The sequence below is a fragment of the Columba livia genome, chromosome 1, assembly GCF_036013475.1.
Source record: "Columba livia isolate bColLiv1 breed racing homer chromosome 1, bColLiv1.pat.W.v2, whole genome shotgun sequence".
NCBI lineage: Eukaryota > Metazoa > Chordata > Aves > Columbiformes > Columbidae > Columba > Columba livia.
Genome location: NC_088602.1, coordinates 150,830,387 through 150,849,613, shown reverse-complemented (window position 1 = coordinate 150,849,613; position 19,227 = coordinate 150,830,387). Strand labels below are relative to the sequence as shown.

At 41.2% G+C, this 19,227-nt stretch overlaps 1 protein-coding gene across 7 annotated transcripts in view; it reads right to left on the bottom strand.

Annotated features, from left to right (window-relative positions):
* Positions 1-19,227, bottom strand: part of TMEM178B (transmembrane protein 178B) — a 254,951-nt gene that overhangs the window by 183,612 nt on the left and 52,112 nt on the right. For 6 of the 7 annotated variants that reach the window (XM_065038696.1, XM_065038710.1, XM_065038674.1 and 3 more), the window contains one exon: positions 5,496-5,609. The exons of the other annotated variant lie outside the window; for it this stretch is intronic. In XM_065038696.1, the coding sequence (XP_064894768.1) occupies positions 5,496-5,609 (114 nt within the window). The remainder of the gene's footprint in view (positions 1-5,495; positions 5,610-19,227) is intronic. 7 annotated transcript variants of the gene reach the window in all.

Sequence of the window (19,227 nt, the reverse complement as noted above, 5' to 3'; positions counted from 1 at the left end):
GTTCCTCTTCTGAAAATGTAGCTCCCCATGCCAATGCTCTATGTTCAGAGCCCATATCCTGTGGTCCCACAGTAAAAGTGGGGGCAGGTAGGAGACAGGCAAAGGAGATCCCACAATGCCTGAAAAGGAGCACTTCCAAAAGCACAAAGAAATTCTAAATATTTCTCAGGAAGCATTAGCTACCTCTTTGTGAACCGGTTCTCTCTAAAGCAGTCTGGTGACAATTTCTAAGCTCTGCAGGATGAGATCAGTTTCCATAGCAATTCCAGCCACTTTCTGCCCAGATGCAGCACTATCCGTGTTCCTGGACACAAAACACAGCTTCTGTAGAAAACAGGCCTAGGTGGCAACAGCCAACTTGAGAACAGCAGACAAACAGAAATGCCTTCTTTTGTGGCCATGTTTAATCCAAAATACAAATTCAGGTTTGTCATATATAGGGAGGAAGGAAAAATAAACTTAAAGACCCAGCTATCTACCTCGCATGATAGGCTCTGTGAGACAGCAAAATAAAATCTTTTGGAGAGAAGGAAGAATTTTTCATCTGTCTTCTGATGCGGAGACTTCCACACGATATAGCTCAAGCCATTGGGAGCTCTGCCGTACAAAGGCTCTGAGTTCCCCAGAGCATTGGTCTCGTTTCAGCTACCACAGAAGGAGAACAGCAAGAAGCAGTGGTTCGACTCATTCAAGAGAAAAAGAAATCTCAGTCTTCAAGAACACACATCAGCAAATTGCTTGCTTGCAGTGTTGTATAGCCATAACACTTTGTTCATGTGCCTTGGAGAGAAGGTGGCCTTCTAAAAGTCCCATTTTACCTTTCTCTTGCTGAGACCACAGTGAGGAAGACTGTAGAGCAACCCACAAGCGTAAGCCCTGAGAGTCTCCAGGCAGGTCTGAGCCCACAGTATGCCAACCTACAAACCTGCAGTACCTGCACAGTTGTTATTGAAAACATTCAAGGAATGTTTACACAGAAATCCCAAGGCAAATACATGTTCAAAGGTAAAAATGAGTGAGGAAGCATAAGGTCTAAACAAAAGCATCTAGAGGTAAAAATAACACATCATGCTAGACTGGCTCTAAGAAAGTATGAAGACAATCCTTCTCTTATCTGCACCCTCCTCCCTTTTTTTGCACTATTTGGCTTCCTCAATGTAAGTTTCTAATGCTAACTCTCCCAGCAAGACAATTAAATATAGATAGCTGGCTTAAACACACTTAGAAATTCCTCCTTGCATCCATCTTCTATGGTGTGGTTACCATTTTTCTGAAAACAGTCATTTCTTAAAGACTGCAGCAGAAGATCAAATTAGAGCCTGGGTTGTCTATAGCCTATTTGAAGAAGAAAAACACCACCACCACCCCCCACAAAAAAACCCACACAAAAACACCAAACTGAAACAAACAAACAAATCAAACCCGCAACAACAACACAAAAACACACCCTACCACACAAAAACAAACCTTCCTACAGTCCTTCTAATGGTATAAAACAGTATCAGTCTGACAGGTTTCTGTTTTGCTCTAAGGAATAAACAAGCAGACCAAATACTCCCTGGGCTTTGAGTGCCTTATGCCTCACAGCAGCTTTAAAGAACAGCACCGTTGGTTCCTGGAAGATGCCAAACCCCTCCATGCCAAATCCCTTCATTGCCTTGGTGGTACTATCATTTTCGAAGCAAACACAGCCTTTCACCTTCTTTCCCATAATATGCAATGATTTCCTGACATTTTGGGACAAGAGGGAGAAAAAAAAAAAAAAAAAAGAAACACAAAACAAAAAAACAACATAGACTCCTTCTTATAGTCAACTTTCTTAAAGTACAAATATTCAGTCAAAGTGCTTATTCCATTCGCGCCCAACGACTGCACCATATTCCACAGCTCAGATCCCTACTGCCTTAATCACTTTACTCATGTTTTGTGAACACAAATTTGTAGGACACTGAAAGTGGACCTACAAGAACATAAACCACGGAACTGAATATGCAAATCTGTATAAACTATACAGATTTTTGGGAAATTTTGTTCTGATAATATGTGTGTCCCTTTCTAAAAGCATCAGTGATGCTGCTGGAGTTTCTCAGAAGCCAGAACTATGGACCAAGACTCTGCACAAGACTGGGGCCAAAATGTGACAGGGTAAATACTTAATAGTGACTCCATCATGTCATGAAACCAGCATCTTCCATATAGACACAGTTACACTCAGAGTTGTTAGACACAGCTTTCCTTCCCTTCTTTGCTCGTATAGACACTTGTATTGTTTAATTAAACGAATATTTATCTCCTGACAGGCAAGAGCTGGCAATACTACAATCATCCTTCCCTCCATCCCTGTTTAACCAAAGACAGTTGAGAGGAAGCGATTGCAGGGAAGTGAAGTCCTGTTTCCCGGGCTTGTGCTGCCATAGGCAATCAATTTGAAGCAAAGGTTCCATCTTGAAAATGTCAAACAGGATGAAAAAAGATAAAATCAAAAATTGTAAAGTCAGCTACAACCATTTCTCCAGGTCTAGCTGCTCCCCTGGGTTCTGCTAGCGTAGCTGACAGCACAGCTTGAGGAACTTCTGCTTTCTGCACTGACCGGTGCTATGGGGTCCTCAGCCTCAAATTAATTGCCACTTGCCCACCAGCTCCTACAATTCAAGAGAAAATGCTGGAGCATCAATCCTGTATGCCAGTTCAAAAAAAAAAAAGCCGTTTGCTGGGCATGGCTGGAGCCCTCTCTCTTCTGCTCCCTCACCCAGTACGCAGGCAAAGCGGCAGATTTCCCTCCCAGGCCCGCAGTTTACTGCCCATGCACCTGGGAAGGAAAATAACCTCTATTGAAACGCAGATATATCAAAGGACAGCAGTGGCTTCAGCCTGGAAAAGAGATTTTCTTTAGTAGTGTGAATAGACACTTTGGTTTCACCTTCCCAGTTCTTCTGAAATTCTCCAGGATGCTATTTTGCCTCAGTGTTTCATCAGGAAACATGGGAGGTTGTGTGTTGGTTGGTTGGTTTTTGTTTTGGTTTTTTTTTTTTTGTTTTTTTGTTTTGGGGTTTCTCAGTTGTTTTGGTTTGGGTTTTTTGGTGTTTTTGTTTTTCTTCTTCCTTCCATCTTATGCTACAGATCTGAGAAACTACCCATGGAAAGCACATAAGGAACAACAGGCCTGGGCCCTGCTCCTTCACTGCTTGTCACAACACTCAGCGAAAGGGAAATTCTGAACAGATAATTGTTCAGAGGAAAATAATGGCCAGGTTGAATTGGAAATGCTATTCTGCCTCAGGATGAGCAGTGGTGAGCTGAAGTAACTGTACCCTGGATGAAGCTGGTCCAGAGGTACAGAATCAGGTCATCTGCTACAGCAGGAACTAAAATGACAGGCACTTTCTGAAGGGACTTAGAGTCTTACCCCACTTTATGTCTACTTCACTGCAAATATTTTCTAAAGGGAGAACATCCCCCTCAACTAAAACACAATTTGAAAAAATTGCTATTGTCCTTGGCTTTTAAAACAGATGTTTTACAGAAAAACAGCAAGGTCACTGTTCCTACACAAGAAATAATCATATCGGCTCAATTCATTCTTAAATGCAGTGACCCCCAGATACTTCAGTGTCTAACACACACTCACCATTGCACCTAACTGCTCTAGAGCAGAGATAGTTTCGAAGCATTTCTTTCCTTTCCTGTCTTTAGGTAGGGAGATTCAAACTTCAATTCTATCTACATCTGCCTGCACTTATCCAGTTCTTGAACTAACAAGAACATCTGGGTCAGAAACACACTTCCACACCTAGACACTGTGTCCTCTCCTCAGGGAAGGGGCAAGCAGCCTCACCCTGAAAGTGACTTGGACTAAATCAGAAACATAAATGTGTGAGCATGGTGTGTTTCAGCTGCCACACGGCCTTACTGAAGGCTCCCATTAGCTCCCAACACACCAGGCTCAGGAACTTGCTGATACCACCAAGGAATGCACACAAGTGTCTTACATTGCCAGGTATATTAGTAGATGTTTAAGCTGGTGGGGGTCAGGGGCATACAAACAGAACTTCACAATAACCTTTTACTTGCCCCATTGCTGAGAGAAAGAGGAACTTCTTTAAGACAATTATTCCTACATGAACCCTATGAACCCTAACAGAAGATATCTTGGGTGGAGTGTGTGTTTCCTTTTGCCCACAGATGAACAATATTAGCAGAGATGGCAGGTGGTAGAAGAAAACCTGAAGGGAACTGAACTACCTGATCTTCTGATTTCAGGGACAAATTAACACAGCACAGTATTATGCAAGACCCACCTCTTACAACCTGGGAGGTAAGAGTTCAATATTCTTTTTCTTTGCCATGTCACAGTAAAATACATATTTATCCACACAGAGACACATTTAAACAAAAAAGAAAATTAATAAGACCCTCTGGAACTTTCTTAACATTTTACGGGATTTGACCAGACAGGCCTACAAGCACCAATGAGTCTCAAACCAGGCCCGACCTTACCAATGCAGGAAATCAATTATTACACCTCCTCCCCAGAGCTTAAAAGGACCCTCCCAACGCAGCCACATAAGGTAGGAGTTAAACAAGGACCAAAAGTCTGAGGAACACCACAGGTCTTACATATTTCTCAAACCAACACAGCCTGGACAGAAGCTACTCACTGACACCTTTCTAAGTTTTTCTATCAGAATCAGCATCCCTCCACCCTTGTTATCTTCAAAAAGCTGTTAACTTCTTCCATTAAGACAGAGGAGTTCAGGACACTCATCAGTTCCCATGACAATGTAGCAACAAGAGCAAGTTGCAGCGGAATCCTTCCTTGTAAAATCCTACCTCTTCCATTTTATTAGTAAAAACCCTTTTCCATCTCCAAGATAAGATAAAAGCTTTAAGGCCAGCCAATACATCTCAAGGCAATTCCATCCCTGTCAGGTCTTGTTGCTTCAGCAAATGTTACAAGTTGGTGACCACTGGCTACAATTATCACTGAGGGCTAAGCTCCTTCCCTGTGCCTTAAAGGGTGCAGCATTTATCTTTCTAGATCTCCAAAGGAGAGTGATGCCACTCTCACCCAGGAGCTGCAGGCAGCAGGACATATTCTACGTCAAAAGCCAGCAATGAATTCTGCTGGAAGCAGGGAACTCAGCGGCAGCATGAGCTGCATTAGAATATGCTCACGTACAGAGCATTCTACTGAATTAAAAAATAGGGCATTGATTTTGTTATTCATTTTTGTATTTAACTCAGTATTAATCTCTGCATACGAATGCCTCTTCCCTGCTGCCACGTTTTCATGCCTCAGCAGAATTTCCAGTCAGCGGTAGCAACAGAGATGTAGGTCCTAAGAACAGATCGATCAGTCTGCTACAAAAACAAACTGTATGTGAGAAGAGGTCTCTGAGTAGGTTGCCAGTCAAAGCATCTGTTCTCATTTATCAGCGAGTACTTTCCTTAGTCTGTATGTGAGGAGAATGGAGAAGAAAGCCAGCGACACTTACGCAAGGCGTGCCACTCATCCTGGCGGATCGTCTTGGTGATGTTGTAGGTGAGGTTCTTGGGAATGGTCGCTGAGGAGTAGTGGTACTTGATGTATGTGCACCGCTCAATTGCTCCTGAGAAAGGCAAAATGCAGAAGACAAAGTGCTGTTAAATGAATGCAACACGTCCTCCCAGCTGTAGACCAGATGGACTTGACAAGCCAAAGCAAAGCCTAGGAGCAGAGCAATCCCTACCATCAATCCACTGTGACAGACAATGCTATCTTTGGCCTGTGACAGGCACAAGCTACCTGTAGAGTGAGCTCACATCCAAATTTGATACGCCAAAGGCCCCACAGTAGCCACCAGAATGTCTACTTTCACCACGAGATAGAAATGTGGCAAATCACCACTTCTTTCATTTCTTTTCTCCAAGCCATGAAGTAGCAACACATATACCAGCATTTACTGATAAGAAACTACAAATTCCCATCTTAGTGTGTCCTGCAGTAACGTGACTCAATGCCTGTTTTCCAGGAGATACACAAAACAAACATCTTTGATCTTTTCTTAGGTCAAGAGAGGTTCTCCTTCCTCTCTACTTTGCCCTGGTGAGACCACAACTGGAATATTGTGTCCAGTTCTGGGCTCAAGAAGGACAAGGAACTGCTTGAGAGAGTCCAGAGCAGGGCAACAAAGATGATTAAGAGAGTGGAGCATCTCCCTTATGAGGAAAGGCTGAGGGAGCTGGGGCTCTTTAGCTTGGAGAAGAGGAGACTGAGGGGTGACCTCATTAACGTTTACAGATATATAAAGCGTGAGTGTCATGAGGATGGAGCCAGGCTCTTCTCGGTGACAACCAATAATAAGACAAGGGGCAATGGGTATAAACTGGAACACAGGAGGTTCCACTTAAATGTGAGAAGAAACTTCTTCACAGTGAGAGTAACAGAACATCGGAACAGGCTGCCCAGGGAGATTGTGGAGTCTCCTTTCCTGGAGACATTCAAAACCTGCCTGGACACCTTCATGTGTAACCACATCCAGGTGTTCCTGCTCCAGCAGGTAGATTGGATTAGATGATCTTTCAAGGTCCCTTCCAATCCCTAACATTCTGTGATTCCTTCAGTAATAAAAAACAACAGAGGTAAAATAATACATATAGATAGTGAACAATTTTCCTGACTCCCATTCCACAGCCAAGAAGCAAGACAAGCAGAAGGATATGTTACAGGCTGTGCTATGTCTCTTGAAGGTACCTGGACACTTTCATGGGAGGGTCAGAAAAAGAATTTAATGGCATCCCAGAATAATGAGCCTCAGATGGCCACACAAATGGCTGAAACAGGCAACATTTTTCCCTTGTAGTCAGGACTTCATCTATGTTCCATGGAAAACAGCACATGCTGCTTCTGTTTGTCTTCTGGTCATGTTATTACAGTCTCCTTTCACAGCCACATTCTCTCCTCTACAATAAGCACACCTCCAGACCCTGATCTCCTGGCAACTCTCTGCATAATTAATGTCCTTAGAGGAATGGCTCTGGTATAGCCTGATGGTTTCTATGATTTATAGCCTAGCCAAATTTTGCATCTGACCAGAAACCCATGATAGTGAAACCATTCTTACACCGAGAAGAACAGTGAGGTTTCCTACATCTATTTTGCCAGCATCCTCAACTAACCTTGGCTTTATTTGGCCATCTCACTAACCAGTCAGATTGAACACTCATGAAAGTAATTGTTTCCATTAATATTACAGTATTTTGGATCAGGCCTTTAATAACTAAATAGGCATCCTTAATGTGGTTCGCCACACCATTTGCTACTAGCTACGACTGGTCAGAGAAGCAGTTATGCTGGAAATGCTTGTATGTATTAAAAATACATTAAGACAGGCACTCAATAGAATAAATTAAATGAAGCAATGAATTTTATAAATAAGAAAGAGTGCTACACACCAAGAGGCAGGTAGAGAACACTTACTGTCAGCCCAAACTGAAAAGGCAAAACCATTAGCCTTATATCTATAGCTCCAAGGAGTTAAAACATGCTTTTATGCCACTAGAAATACAGGTTTCTACCTCAGGTTGTAAAATATTACTTGGCATGAACTTAGATGATATATCATGCATTCACAGCATGAACTAGAAACCCCATGAAACAAAATTATTAGTTAAATTGCTGCCTACTAGCATCTTCCAAAGTTAGTGCAATGCAAACATTTGAGGTCCTTGTTGTTTGCTCCTCTTAAGCATTCTTCACATTCTGCCTTTGACAGCAATTAGATTAGACAAAGCCAAATATTATAGAGGAAAAAGGCAAAATATTTACATATGTATCCGCCTGCCCTGACAGCGTGATGGGCTTCTGTGTGAGTCTGCACCATCTGGGCACCAAATGTACGCCCAGAATTAAAGTTTCAAACCAAGAATAGTATTTAAAAAAAGACAGCTAGTGTGCAAAGAGCTTTAAAAAAAGCCCCAAATCACAACCCTGCCTTCTTATAGGTTATCCTATTACCTTTTTTCAGCTCTTTTCATGGATCGGAAGCATCGGCAAGAAAAAGGAAAATGCTTATTTGTCAGAAAATAATTTTTACGATATCAGATACCTACACAGACAAAAGATTTATAGACAACAACAAGAACACAGAGCTAAGATTCAAAATAAAAGCATACAGGAGAAGGGAAGAAAAAATCCTTTTCCATTTGCTATAATTTCTTAAAGTAATCAGCAGAAAGTGTCTCCTCTTACTCCAAAGGGGCTAATTTCCAGTAAGGTCCATCAAACTTTTTATTCTTAGTGCAAACACTAATGCAGTGAGCTGTTCACTATCTTACTATCTGCCTAAAGCAGAGAGATTATGGTCTGAATTCAGGTCACCGCTTCACCATATATAAAATTTTGGCCCTATGCTTACATCCACACGGCTTTAATGAAACTTAAATATGTGTTTAAAGACTGTCTAGAACTAAGTACAACTGCAGTGGCAATCATTCAACAATACCTGAAGTACAGGCAGATTTTTAATGGTAAATTCCATGATGATTTCCCAGCCACACAACATATTTCAATATTCTTCCCACCTCTAAATAGCATGCTATTAGCCAACAAACTTCATGACTCCAACCAAGGGTTTGTAAGGACTTGAAAGCAAAGTGCTCTTCAGTGAGATAAGTCCTCCTTTTTTCCTTACTTGTCTCTGAAATATCAGGGCTGTCCACTGCTTACACTCAACAGGGCTGAGCAGAGTACAGCGAATTCACTTGTACCTGGGAATTGTCCCCACTGCTTGTCTGACACAGGGCAACAGACCCCCAGGTCAGACAGGATGCTGCTCCTGGATGCATTAAACATAGGTTCAGTGCTAGAATGGGTAATCCTAATTATTTTTTTGTTACAGGGCTCTAAGTAGTTTAGTCTTCTCCAGGTTACTGGGCTCAATAAAGGGATAAATGGTGAAATGTAATGGTCTATGATATACCAGAAGTCAGCCTGCATGAGCTAATGTGCCCTTTTGGCTTTAGGCTATTAAACTCTCCTGTGAATGCTGGGTTTAATACACTCAGGAGAAGGTAGTCCAGAGTGTTTCAGAGCTGCCCTCTACTAGCTGCCAGCACTTCAGTCACTTCAGACTCTAGACCAGCGGCAACTGCTGAAGGGAGCACATGGCCAATAAGAGAGGCAAGAAGGACCTTACTGGGAACCTCAAGCTTTTCATGGCCCAAACTGACAAAGTTTGTGATTGTTCAACATTGAAACACAAACCATTTATCTTAACCTGCTCTCACAGGTGTAGAGGAGTGACCCTGCTAAGTAAATGCAACTGCATCAGCATATACCTAGAGGTGAGAATTAGCTTTTAAAACTTAGAAAAAGGCTTTCATTTGCCTGGACCTACTAATAAGAATTAGAAAAACAATGACTGTATAGCAGTGACAATTTCATACTTTGTGATGTTTCCCTACTCGTCACACACAGAAGAGACCTACATTCAAAGCTCCCAAACATCCAGTTCCTGGAGGCCCCTTGGAGAGGAGAGGCAGCAACTGCAGTGAAGATCAAAACTACTGCTCTCCTGGAAAGCCCTCTCAGAAAAACCCTAAGAAATCCTTACCCTCAGATGAATGGCTATGTTCACTCCAGTCTTTGGGGTGGGAAGAGATGCAAGAGAAACAAAGAAGAAAAAAAAACTTCCCCCCCACAAACAAAAAAAACACCCTTTCCCTTCCTAATCCTCAACAGGGTAACTGCAATTTATGGAGCATCTCCAGCCTTCAACACTAACTTAGACCAAATGCAATTGCAGCTGAGCTCTGCACTTTGCTCAGATAACTGGGAACAGTATTTATACAGCAAAACAGTAAGAGGGTTCTTCACCACTGAAAGATGCAGTATATGCCATGTTCCTCTGATCAAAGGGAAATGTCTGCTGAAAATCCTAAAGAAAAGTGTCTGACATCTTCAAATAGAGTGCTAGGAGAGAGATCAGGAAGATGAAACTAGAACCACGAAGAACAAAACTGTCACAGAATCACAGAATACTAGGGATTAGGAGGGACCTCAAAAGATCATCTAGTCCAATCCCCCTGCCAGAGCAGGAACACCTAGATGAGGTTACACAGGAAGACTAGATGAGGTTACACAGGCAGGAGACTTCTCTCCAGAGAAAGAGACTCCACAACCTCATTGCATCCCCACAGAAACACAGGTGCTCAGAGGGGATTCAGCAGCTGTAACTCTGTGGTTGGCAACCCCCTGTTCCAGCAAAGTTCAGGTACCAAGTAATATTGAAATAAGGAAACTAGAGATAGCTTCATCCAGAGCAGCTTAATATTCACAACAAACATGCCACTCTTCTTACTGATCCAGTTACATGCTCTGTTCCCCTCCCATATTGCACATAGTTCCATACTATCACCTTATTATTATTATATTTCCTCTTCCTTTCAAGGAAAATCCTGAAAGTGTGCAATAGCAGAAATATGACCTGTAAACACTGTGCAATTCTTTTCAATTTTCAAAACTATCCCAATATCCTGATGTTAGTTCAGCTGCTAGTTGAAACTCAGCTTTCACTGTATTACTAGAGCTGTACATTCTACCCCAGCAGAGGCTCTAAACTGGTAACACAGGGGGGTGGTTGAACCATTCTCCCACTCTAGGCAGAAGAGGGTTGAGACAAATTAAAAGGAAGGTCATACTGCTGGTGTCCATACTTTATTTGTCTGGTGGGTAAACAGGCAACCTTTTTCAGAACTTTTGGGCCAGTAACTTTCTTCATGACCCAAGCTGCCCCTCAACCCCTCCTTTAAGTGTAATAGTATTTCGACACTTCCAAACTGCTCCAAGAAATAGTCTTCACCCATGGTTAATTTAAGAAATAGAATTACAATTCAAAATGTCATCAAGGTATTGGGTCACATCAGTCCCAAAACTTGCATCTCAGAAGTGGCCAGAGGCCACTGTGGCCCTGTGAGGTCAGCTTGAGTTTTGCAAAGGTGGTTGTCAAGTTTCAGGAATTTACACTGTCATTGGAATCATATAATTTAGTTTTCTGCATAATGCAGACCAACTCATTTGAGAGCTAGCAACAGAAGGTAATCCTTCATATGTTCTTTCATGAAACTGGTCATCTATGAGAGCAGTTAGGTAAGTATAAGTAACATTAATTCAGATCCAGCCCAAGATGGTACACAGATGAGTTACAGTTACCAGCATGGGTTATCTGACTATATCCCCCTCCTGCCAATAAGGGCAACCAGATTCCACATTTACACACACACACACGCCCCAACTTTTCTGGGCTCCAGATTGTGAAACCATCCTTAAGATTCAGGTGCAGATTATCCCAATGCCTGTGAATAAATTACCTTTGGTACCTAGAGGGCTCACAGGTACATGTGTAACAAGGACACTCCAAGACACTTTGCAGCAATCAGAAATCTCAGACAGACACAGGGAGCCAGCAGCTCACTTGCTCTGGATGAACTGTGGTGTGCCCATTCCAGACCTCACAACAAGATCACACTGACACGACAGTCGCCTTGCTTTCTGTAACATGCAGAGACCTGGAACCAAGTGGCACCCATTCTTCTCCTGTAGTACGTATGTTGATTTCTAAGAAGCATCCAGCTCTACTGCTAGTATTTGTTTTAATACATTTCCTGCCAAGGCTTTTGATATTATGAGCTTCCCTCAAAAAACTGACATGGATGTTCTGAGCCTTTGCTACCTCCAGGCAGCTTTTTCTTCTTCTGTGTTGTAGATACCTCTGGATGAACTGTTCATAGCAGGCAATTTATTCCACAAAAATTCACCCTTTGTGCTAGCACTAATTTTTACAAATCTTTTTTTGAGAATTACTACACAAACATTTCCTAGTAAAAACAATCTTAGCCTCTGGCTTGCAAACTGCACTCACTACATGTATTCGCTATTCATTATGAGAAACTGCCTGCTGTATGAGAGATTGCCTTAATCCCATGGCTTGGTTACTGTTCCCTCATTGGGCAAGCATATCCATACCAAGAAGACAGGAGATGTAGTTTGGTCATTTAGCCTCTAATTGTTTCACATTATCTTCAGAAAATCTGTAGAGCAGAGAAAGTTTATAGTTTTTTTCTTAACATAACATTTCAGTAATATTTCCAGAGGCTATAATCATAGTTAGGGCTAGGATCAGGTTACACAAAACAATTGCATATATATATATATATATATGTGTGTTAATTTTTTTAAGTCTTATCTCCCTTGGAAAAGGTCATTGTTAAATTATGTTACCATTTTTATGCAGCCTCCAAACCAGTCCTGGCCATTCAGGCTAGTGCAACTTAGAAATTTTTGCCCTTAGCTTTGTGTGCTGTCCTCAGTCTCTTAAAATCATTTCATACGAATCATCAGACATCATCTGGAGGTACCTTAATATAGGCAAGGTTGTTGTTGCAGTTTCAGCATGCATTAACTGGTCAAACTAAGTCCTGGAGGGAGGTAGGAAGATAAATTAGGCTCTACCTTGACCAGCTGCTATGACAGATTTGCAATCAGATCTGCTGACTAGTTAATGAACTCATGATGAGTAACTATCTTATTAATGAAGGCAGAGACTTCATTAGAAAGTATTGCAACACACAACAGGATTATTTCATTACCTCTGGAGTAATACTAACCATGAGAGTACTGCTTACATATTTGTGCCTGCCTATAAAGATATTAACGCCAAAAATATAGGAACATAATTCTCCAACTAATGTGGAAGAAAAATTTATCTTAGAAGGGTCTTCTACATGTCAACTGGCTCGATCCCCTACACAAAGGAGGAAAAACTTCAAAGTTAAAAATCAAGTTCAAAGATAGCTCACATTGCCCAAGGCCTTATCCAGTCAAATTTTAAATATCTCCAAGAATGCAAGTGCACAACATCCTTTGAGCACCTGTTCTGACATCTGACCACTTTCATTATGATTTTTTTTTTCTCCCTAATACCTAATCAAGATCTCCCTTGGCACCACACAAATATCTTGCATACTAGAATACCTAAGGGTAAAGGTCTAAAAATCTAGAAAGAATATGCAAATAATATCACCTTAATCAACATGCCTGATGAATATTCATTAACTTATATGCATAAATAGAGGCTAATGTTCTAATTAAGGAAGTTCAAGATAGATTTTTCACCTGCAGCATAGGCCAAATTTTTAGAACAAGACATAATATTTGTTCCTGGCTGGCTTTGACATCATCTTGAAGTGAGTTTCATCTTCATCTGTCAGTAGGACCTGTTCTACTTGTCCTAGATAAACTGTAACGACTTCTGGTACTGGCCACTGCTTACTGTGGGCTACAAGGAAATCAGTCTGATGCCTCCCTTCAGTTGACAGGTTGGGGTTTGTGTCTTTTGGGTTTAAGACAAAGCTGCTAGTCCTTAGTTGCTACCTCTACAAATGGGTAGAAGTACACTATCAGCTTCTACTCACCATTTACAGGCTTGTATAAAAGTCACAGAGTGGGGTGCAATAAAGTCCCCTTCCCCACTCACAGACAGACCCAAGGATCTCATATTGGGAGAGACAACAAATGTGTCCATGGTAACACTTAGCATGTGTCAGGAGTACAATTCAAAAATGACCTCCTTATCATCTCTGGTCACCATGCTTTGACTCATAACATGATGTGCTGTAAGACCATGCCAACTAGATTCTTCTCAAATAAAGCAAAATTGGAAGATGAGCTAATGGGAATTCAACTAATGGTATGAGAGCAGAGACAGTCTGAAGTAACATCACCTGCCTGAAACCACACATGAAGTAAACATTAGGTCCTAAGCACCAGTTGCTTGTTACAAATCCACCTCTGTTGTACCACGCTACTTACAAATGTAGATCTAACCTGTAACTGCCCTTACCTTTATACAGTCCTTAAATTACATTTGGCCCTTTGAAGGTGACTGCGTGGCCCCTGGTGAAAATGAGTTTGACATCCCTGATCTAACCTATGCTGTGTGCACCTCTGCTAGTTAGAATCATCTTAGTAAGGACTGCCAAAGGAAATTCAGACCCGAGTGACCATAGTTCTAGAAAAGCAGCCTGAGAGGATGCCTTATCTACCAGATGGTTGATCTCCAAGACTGGAGAAGTGTACAGAGCAGCCACCATGGCTTGAACAGTATCACAGCAAGATGCAAAGGTCTGCAAGCAAGTTCTTCACAGCTGCAATTCCTTCCCTCCAGATGCAGTGGAAGAACTGCTACAGTCATCACCAATAGGCTCACACAAGCCATGCTCACAAACACAGGCAAACAGCCTGTGTTTTCAGTTCAAAGGCCAACTTCAAAAACTGGGGGAGGATGACACTGACACAACCAGGGAAAAAAATAAAACACAATTTCAGATCAACTGGAAAGTTTTGTACATGCTCAAAACTGAACTCATCTGTCACTTATTTTGACACTTCTAAAAATAATTTTAAACATGTATTTCAACTGGAAGTCTCAAAAGTGTATCAAAAATTCTAAAACATTAACATTTTTCTTAATTTTTTTGTAGTGTTTTTTCCAGCTGAAACCTTCATACATATTATATAGTTTCACAAGTGGTTCTGCTCTCTTGCAAACTCTTTGCCTGAGAGCAAGTTTTCTGCATGAAAATAACTAACAATTTGCTAACTATAATTTCTATAAATGTACTTGCAAGCACAGGAGGCACCCACATCTTCCTTATTGGGTAAAATTCAGAAAAACTGACAGGCTGCCAGTGGCAAAAGGATCTCTCAATAGCCATAACTCTACAATGTCACCTAAATTTTCATTATGTACGTAGACGTCCTTACCGCCCACCAGAAAATGTAATGAACACAGAACTTCACTGAACCGTACTCGGAAGATAACAGCATCCTCTGTTTTACCTGAAGGAAAACTTGCACGTATTCACCAAGTTGGCAGCCACTGAAAGGATGAGGCATTCAGAAGATAAATATTACTTCGCGCCTGAAATGGCACATACCCAGCAAATACATTAACAGAATATATGGCTTAAAGATTAATTAGGAAAGTGAGCAAAGATTTTTTTTTTGGAGTGACAAATAGAACCTTCCTTCTCTTTTTTTCAATACTGATCCACCAGATCTCTAGAGATCTGAAAAAAAAAAAAGATCAGATATAAAGTGCATGTGAAACAGAAGCAATCCATGAAGCTCCATATGCACACAACAGCTTTGTCATGTGTGGGCTGTATGGTGACCACATTCCACACAGAGACTTTCAAATATTTCAGACTGAAATACATTTCAATTTCAGTTTCTGTTTCCACACTGAAATATCTAAATCTCCTTTTCAACCTCTGTGTGAGTAAAGATGAAGGTGCAGATGTGTGTTCGTACGCTGAGCAGACAGCAACATTTTCAGAGTCAAGGAAAAAAGTGCCTGAACAGCTTTGCTGGGCTTGTTCCCCACATGCTCTGTGGATATCCCAGCAAATGGCAGCTTGCTTAAAGCAACCAGCTGGCGGAAGATAAATATTCCACCCATGACAAGAAAAGAATCCAAGTATGAGACCAAAATCTGAATTTCCATTGGGAAGTAATGAGCTCACACTTTCTCCCCAGGGACCAAGGAAAGGGGGCTGGCAAGGAAGCTGGAGCAAGAGGATGGTTATGAAACACTTTTTTACTTTGGCTATTAATAACAGCTTCCAAGCCACAGGGCACTTGAGAGGAGGAAGGCATCTCCTTGCTTCTATTAATCTTTTTGTCCACCTATTTGCATTGGGCTGGCCACAGGGGAGAGAAAAGCAGAACACAAATGAAAAGTTAAGGAGGTTAAAAGGGCTGAAAAATATTTGCTCCTACTTGTTTGGAGGTAGAAATTAAATGATCAATAAAAAGTTGCTGAGACAGCAATTACCAGTAAAAACTCACTGATGACCCCATAGCTCATGGAACAAAGCATTATCTCAGGACTGCTGTCAAGCCAAAGAGAAAGCACAGCAGAGACTATGCCATGGACAGGTTTCATTTATTGATTTTATATGAATGTACATCTTCTGATTGTCATAGTAAGATACTCCCATGAAGCATGGTATGTGTTGAACCAGCTTTGAAACCTATTTCAAAGAAACTTCTGGGAAGCAGGATCCCAGATTGCCAAGAATAAAATAACGATGGGTCCATGGATACCACTAATTCTGCTGAGTACCTGTGATCGCATGCAGTGAAGACTATGGATGCCCATCTCTGTACCTTGGAAAGCTATTTTATATGCTGCTTTACAACATGAACCTGCACCTAAACACATTTATTCCTCTTTTTTTCTTAAAGCAAGAGGACCATAAGCCCTTCTCTTTGTCTCCTTATTGTTAGTTTACAGTTAGCTCCACAAAGTGCTGAGCTGGAGAAAGCCCTTAGCTGTCTTGTAGCACTTCAGCCTCATGTTTAAACACCAGAAATCACAACATGACAGAGAATCATTCAGATGCTTAGCATCTCACATTATGGAATTTAAACTGAAAACTAACTCATACTGATCTCCCAGAAGGTCCTACTCATAGGGCCAGCCTCATCCAGCACCTACAGCAGCCTCTTAAATCCTTTAATTTAAGTGATGTTCTTACGTGGGCTATGCAACGTATCTATATGACACTATCTTCATGTAGATTTTGTCCCTCAGCTGAGCTTGGCAGGGGATGGGGCAGGTGGAGGAAAAGAAGTTTCACAGCTTTCACTTGGACATAAATTGTGGTGGGGAAAAAAAAAAAGATAAGGATAAAGCTCTTGACAGGGATCATATATTAAGGATTCATGGGAACCAAACTAAGGAGATAAATTTTTAGAAGAATAACTGTCTTAAGGACTGGCACATTGTCAAAAAGCATTTTGCATATACTGAAGATACGGTTTCTGGGCTCCATGTTAAAGTTGATTTGGCTTGCTTTACATTTTGGCAGGTATAACACCATTAGCATGGATCCTGTTTTGCAAATTTTTCATAAAAGGTAACTGTGGGAAACCACAGGATTCAAGAGGATTGCAGATTCAAAGAAACTACCAGCAGGCAAACAGCCTACCAAATAAATAAGTGAAGAAGGAATCCAGCATCAGCTTTTCAACAAGGCTGGGGGTTTCGTCCCCCTAAGAAGACTACAGCATGAGTGGACCAGAAAGTGGGAACTCTGCTATGCCCATAAACTGTTCTCTCAACCTACTGTGCATGAGCTTGTAGTCTGTTTTATCAGCAAAGGAGGCTATCTCCATCCATCAAGGATTCTATCGAGGCTTTAAAACTATCCAAACAGAAGACATTGAACATATTCTTTCTTTAGTGGAAAGATTCTTAGTAAGTACATCCTTATTTTCTGAATTCCCTAAGATTCATTAGCCTTTTTTTTATGCTGTCCTAATTCTAGTTTTCTAATAACTGCTAGGGTGGTGTGGCTGGAAGAAAGGCATTTTCAAGATATCACTTCATACACAAAAATGTATTTCTGAGACAAAGGTACCCTGCAGTTATTAAATGTGTGTGCAGTGTAAAGACAGCAGACAAAATTATCCCTAAGTGAGCAGAGTTTCCCTTATAAGTTCATAATGTTTCTTGCCCCATAAACTCTACCAACTGAATATCTACTCAGATCACAGTCTGATGGACAAAAGCTACTAACACTATCTTGAAATAAACCTTGAGGCTGTTTACTGGTAAACAGAGACTACTAAATTACAAAGATAGCATGTATAACGGCTCTCCAAAGTAAGGAGTAGTTTCATGTTTGACCATGCTCTTTCCCTGTAAAGTCATTCCCTGGATTATCCTTATACAAATTATTCATTAACTGGTGAGTTGCCATCACTAAGTTACAAGGATACTCTGTCTTCATTTGTAAAGGACTACACATTCAGAGGGACCAAAGATTTCACAGATGACTGCCCTTTCCTCGCAAGGCCATTTGCTGCACTATTGTAACTGGACTTATTATCGTACATGAGGGCTTGAATCTAATAAAGCCCTTAAGAAATTAAATGTTGTGTAGGTACTCAAAAAGCAGTCCTTGAATAGACAAACTGAAATACACAACTCGAGGGAAAGGAAGACTACGATTAAGGTGGTAGTAAGAAGATCAGACAACTGTACTGTGAAATCCAAGACAAGCTAAAGCACATTCTAAAAATCTATGAACTACAGATATTGTTAGTCTCTCTGCAGCTTGTCTGAAATCATAAGTGGTTTCTCCCTTACAGAAGGAAATTATTCTTGAAGAAGTATTTGAAATAGAAAAGGTTGGTGGATGTGATCAAAAAATGTTTTTCCAATTGACTGGACTGTGCCCTTTCTCATCCAGTGATGAGTTCTGCAATACCATCGTATGTTCTTGTGTCCGGAAGGCTCAAACATTGACTGCCTCTTCACAAGTGCTACAATAATTCATTTCTGGTGCTAGCATCAAGTTCTGGCTGCACTCAAATGTACTTAAGTCAACAACTTAGGGCTAGAATCTCAACATCACTGCAGACAGGCTGTACCAAATGAGGAACACATGTTTCAGAGCAGCTGAAAACATTGAAAGGATAAAAGGCCTTGTATCCAAGTAGAGGGGGCCAAAAGCCGGGAAGGGATCAACTTATCTTCAGCCCTAACCTTCCCTTTGCTTATTACCAATTAAAAACTGGGAGGACCAGGGTATGCCAATAGCTGCCATCTACAGGAGGATTAGTAGTAAGACTTACTCCCAGCATGGTATTCAACTGGGAATTAAGCTGCTCTAGCCAAATCCCAAAGGCATCTACTCTCCAAGAGTGTTAGCTAACATTCATGACTTCTCTCTTCTGCTAAGACACGTAAAATGTGCCATTTAGTGCAGAAATACAAAAAATGGCCAAAGGCAGCCCAGGTTCTGTAACAGGACAGTAACACAGAGTAGAGAACACCCTAGTAGCTCTAATAGCATCTATCACTTACCTTATATTGAAAAAAAAGGTTACAAGTTATTATAAAACCATGTGACCCTAACTTAAACCCAGAGCTAGTTTTATATTTCAACATAGAAAGACTACTGTGCAATGAGAATTTCTCATCCATTAGACACACGACAACTGCTGGGTCAGTGCAGACTGGACTTTTGCTGCCATTGTTGGGTCTGGGGTCTTCACAGACAGAGGCAGATGTTGCTTTCTTCTGGGAGGCTGCTGTGGAGTGATGTTCCCCTGCCTGTAACATCCTCTTGTCGTTCGATAAAAGTAGTCTGCCACTTTTTGAATCTTCCTGTCTG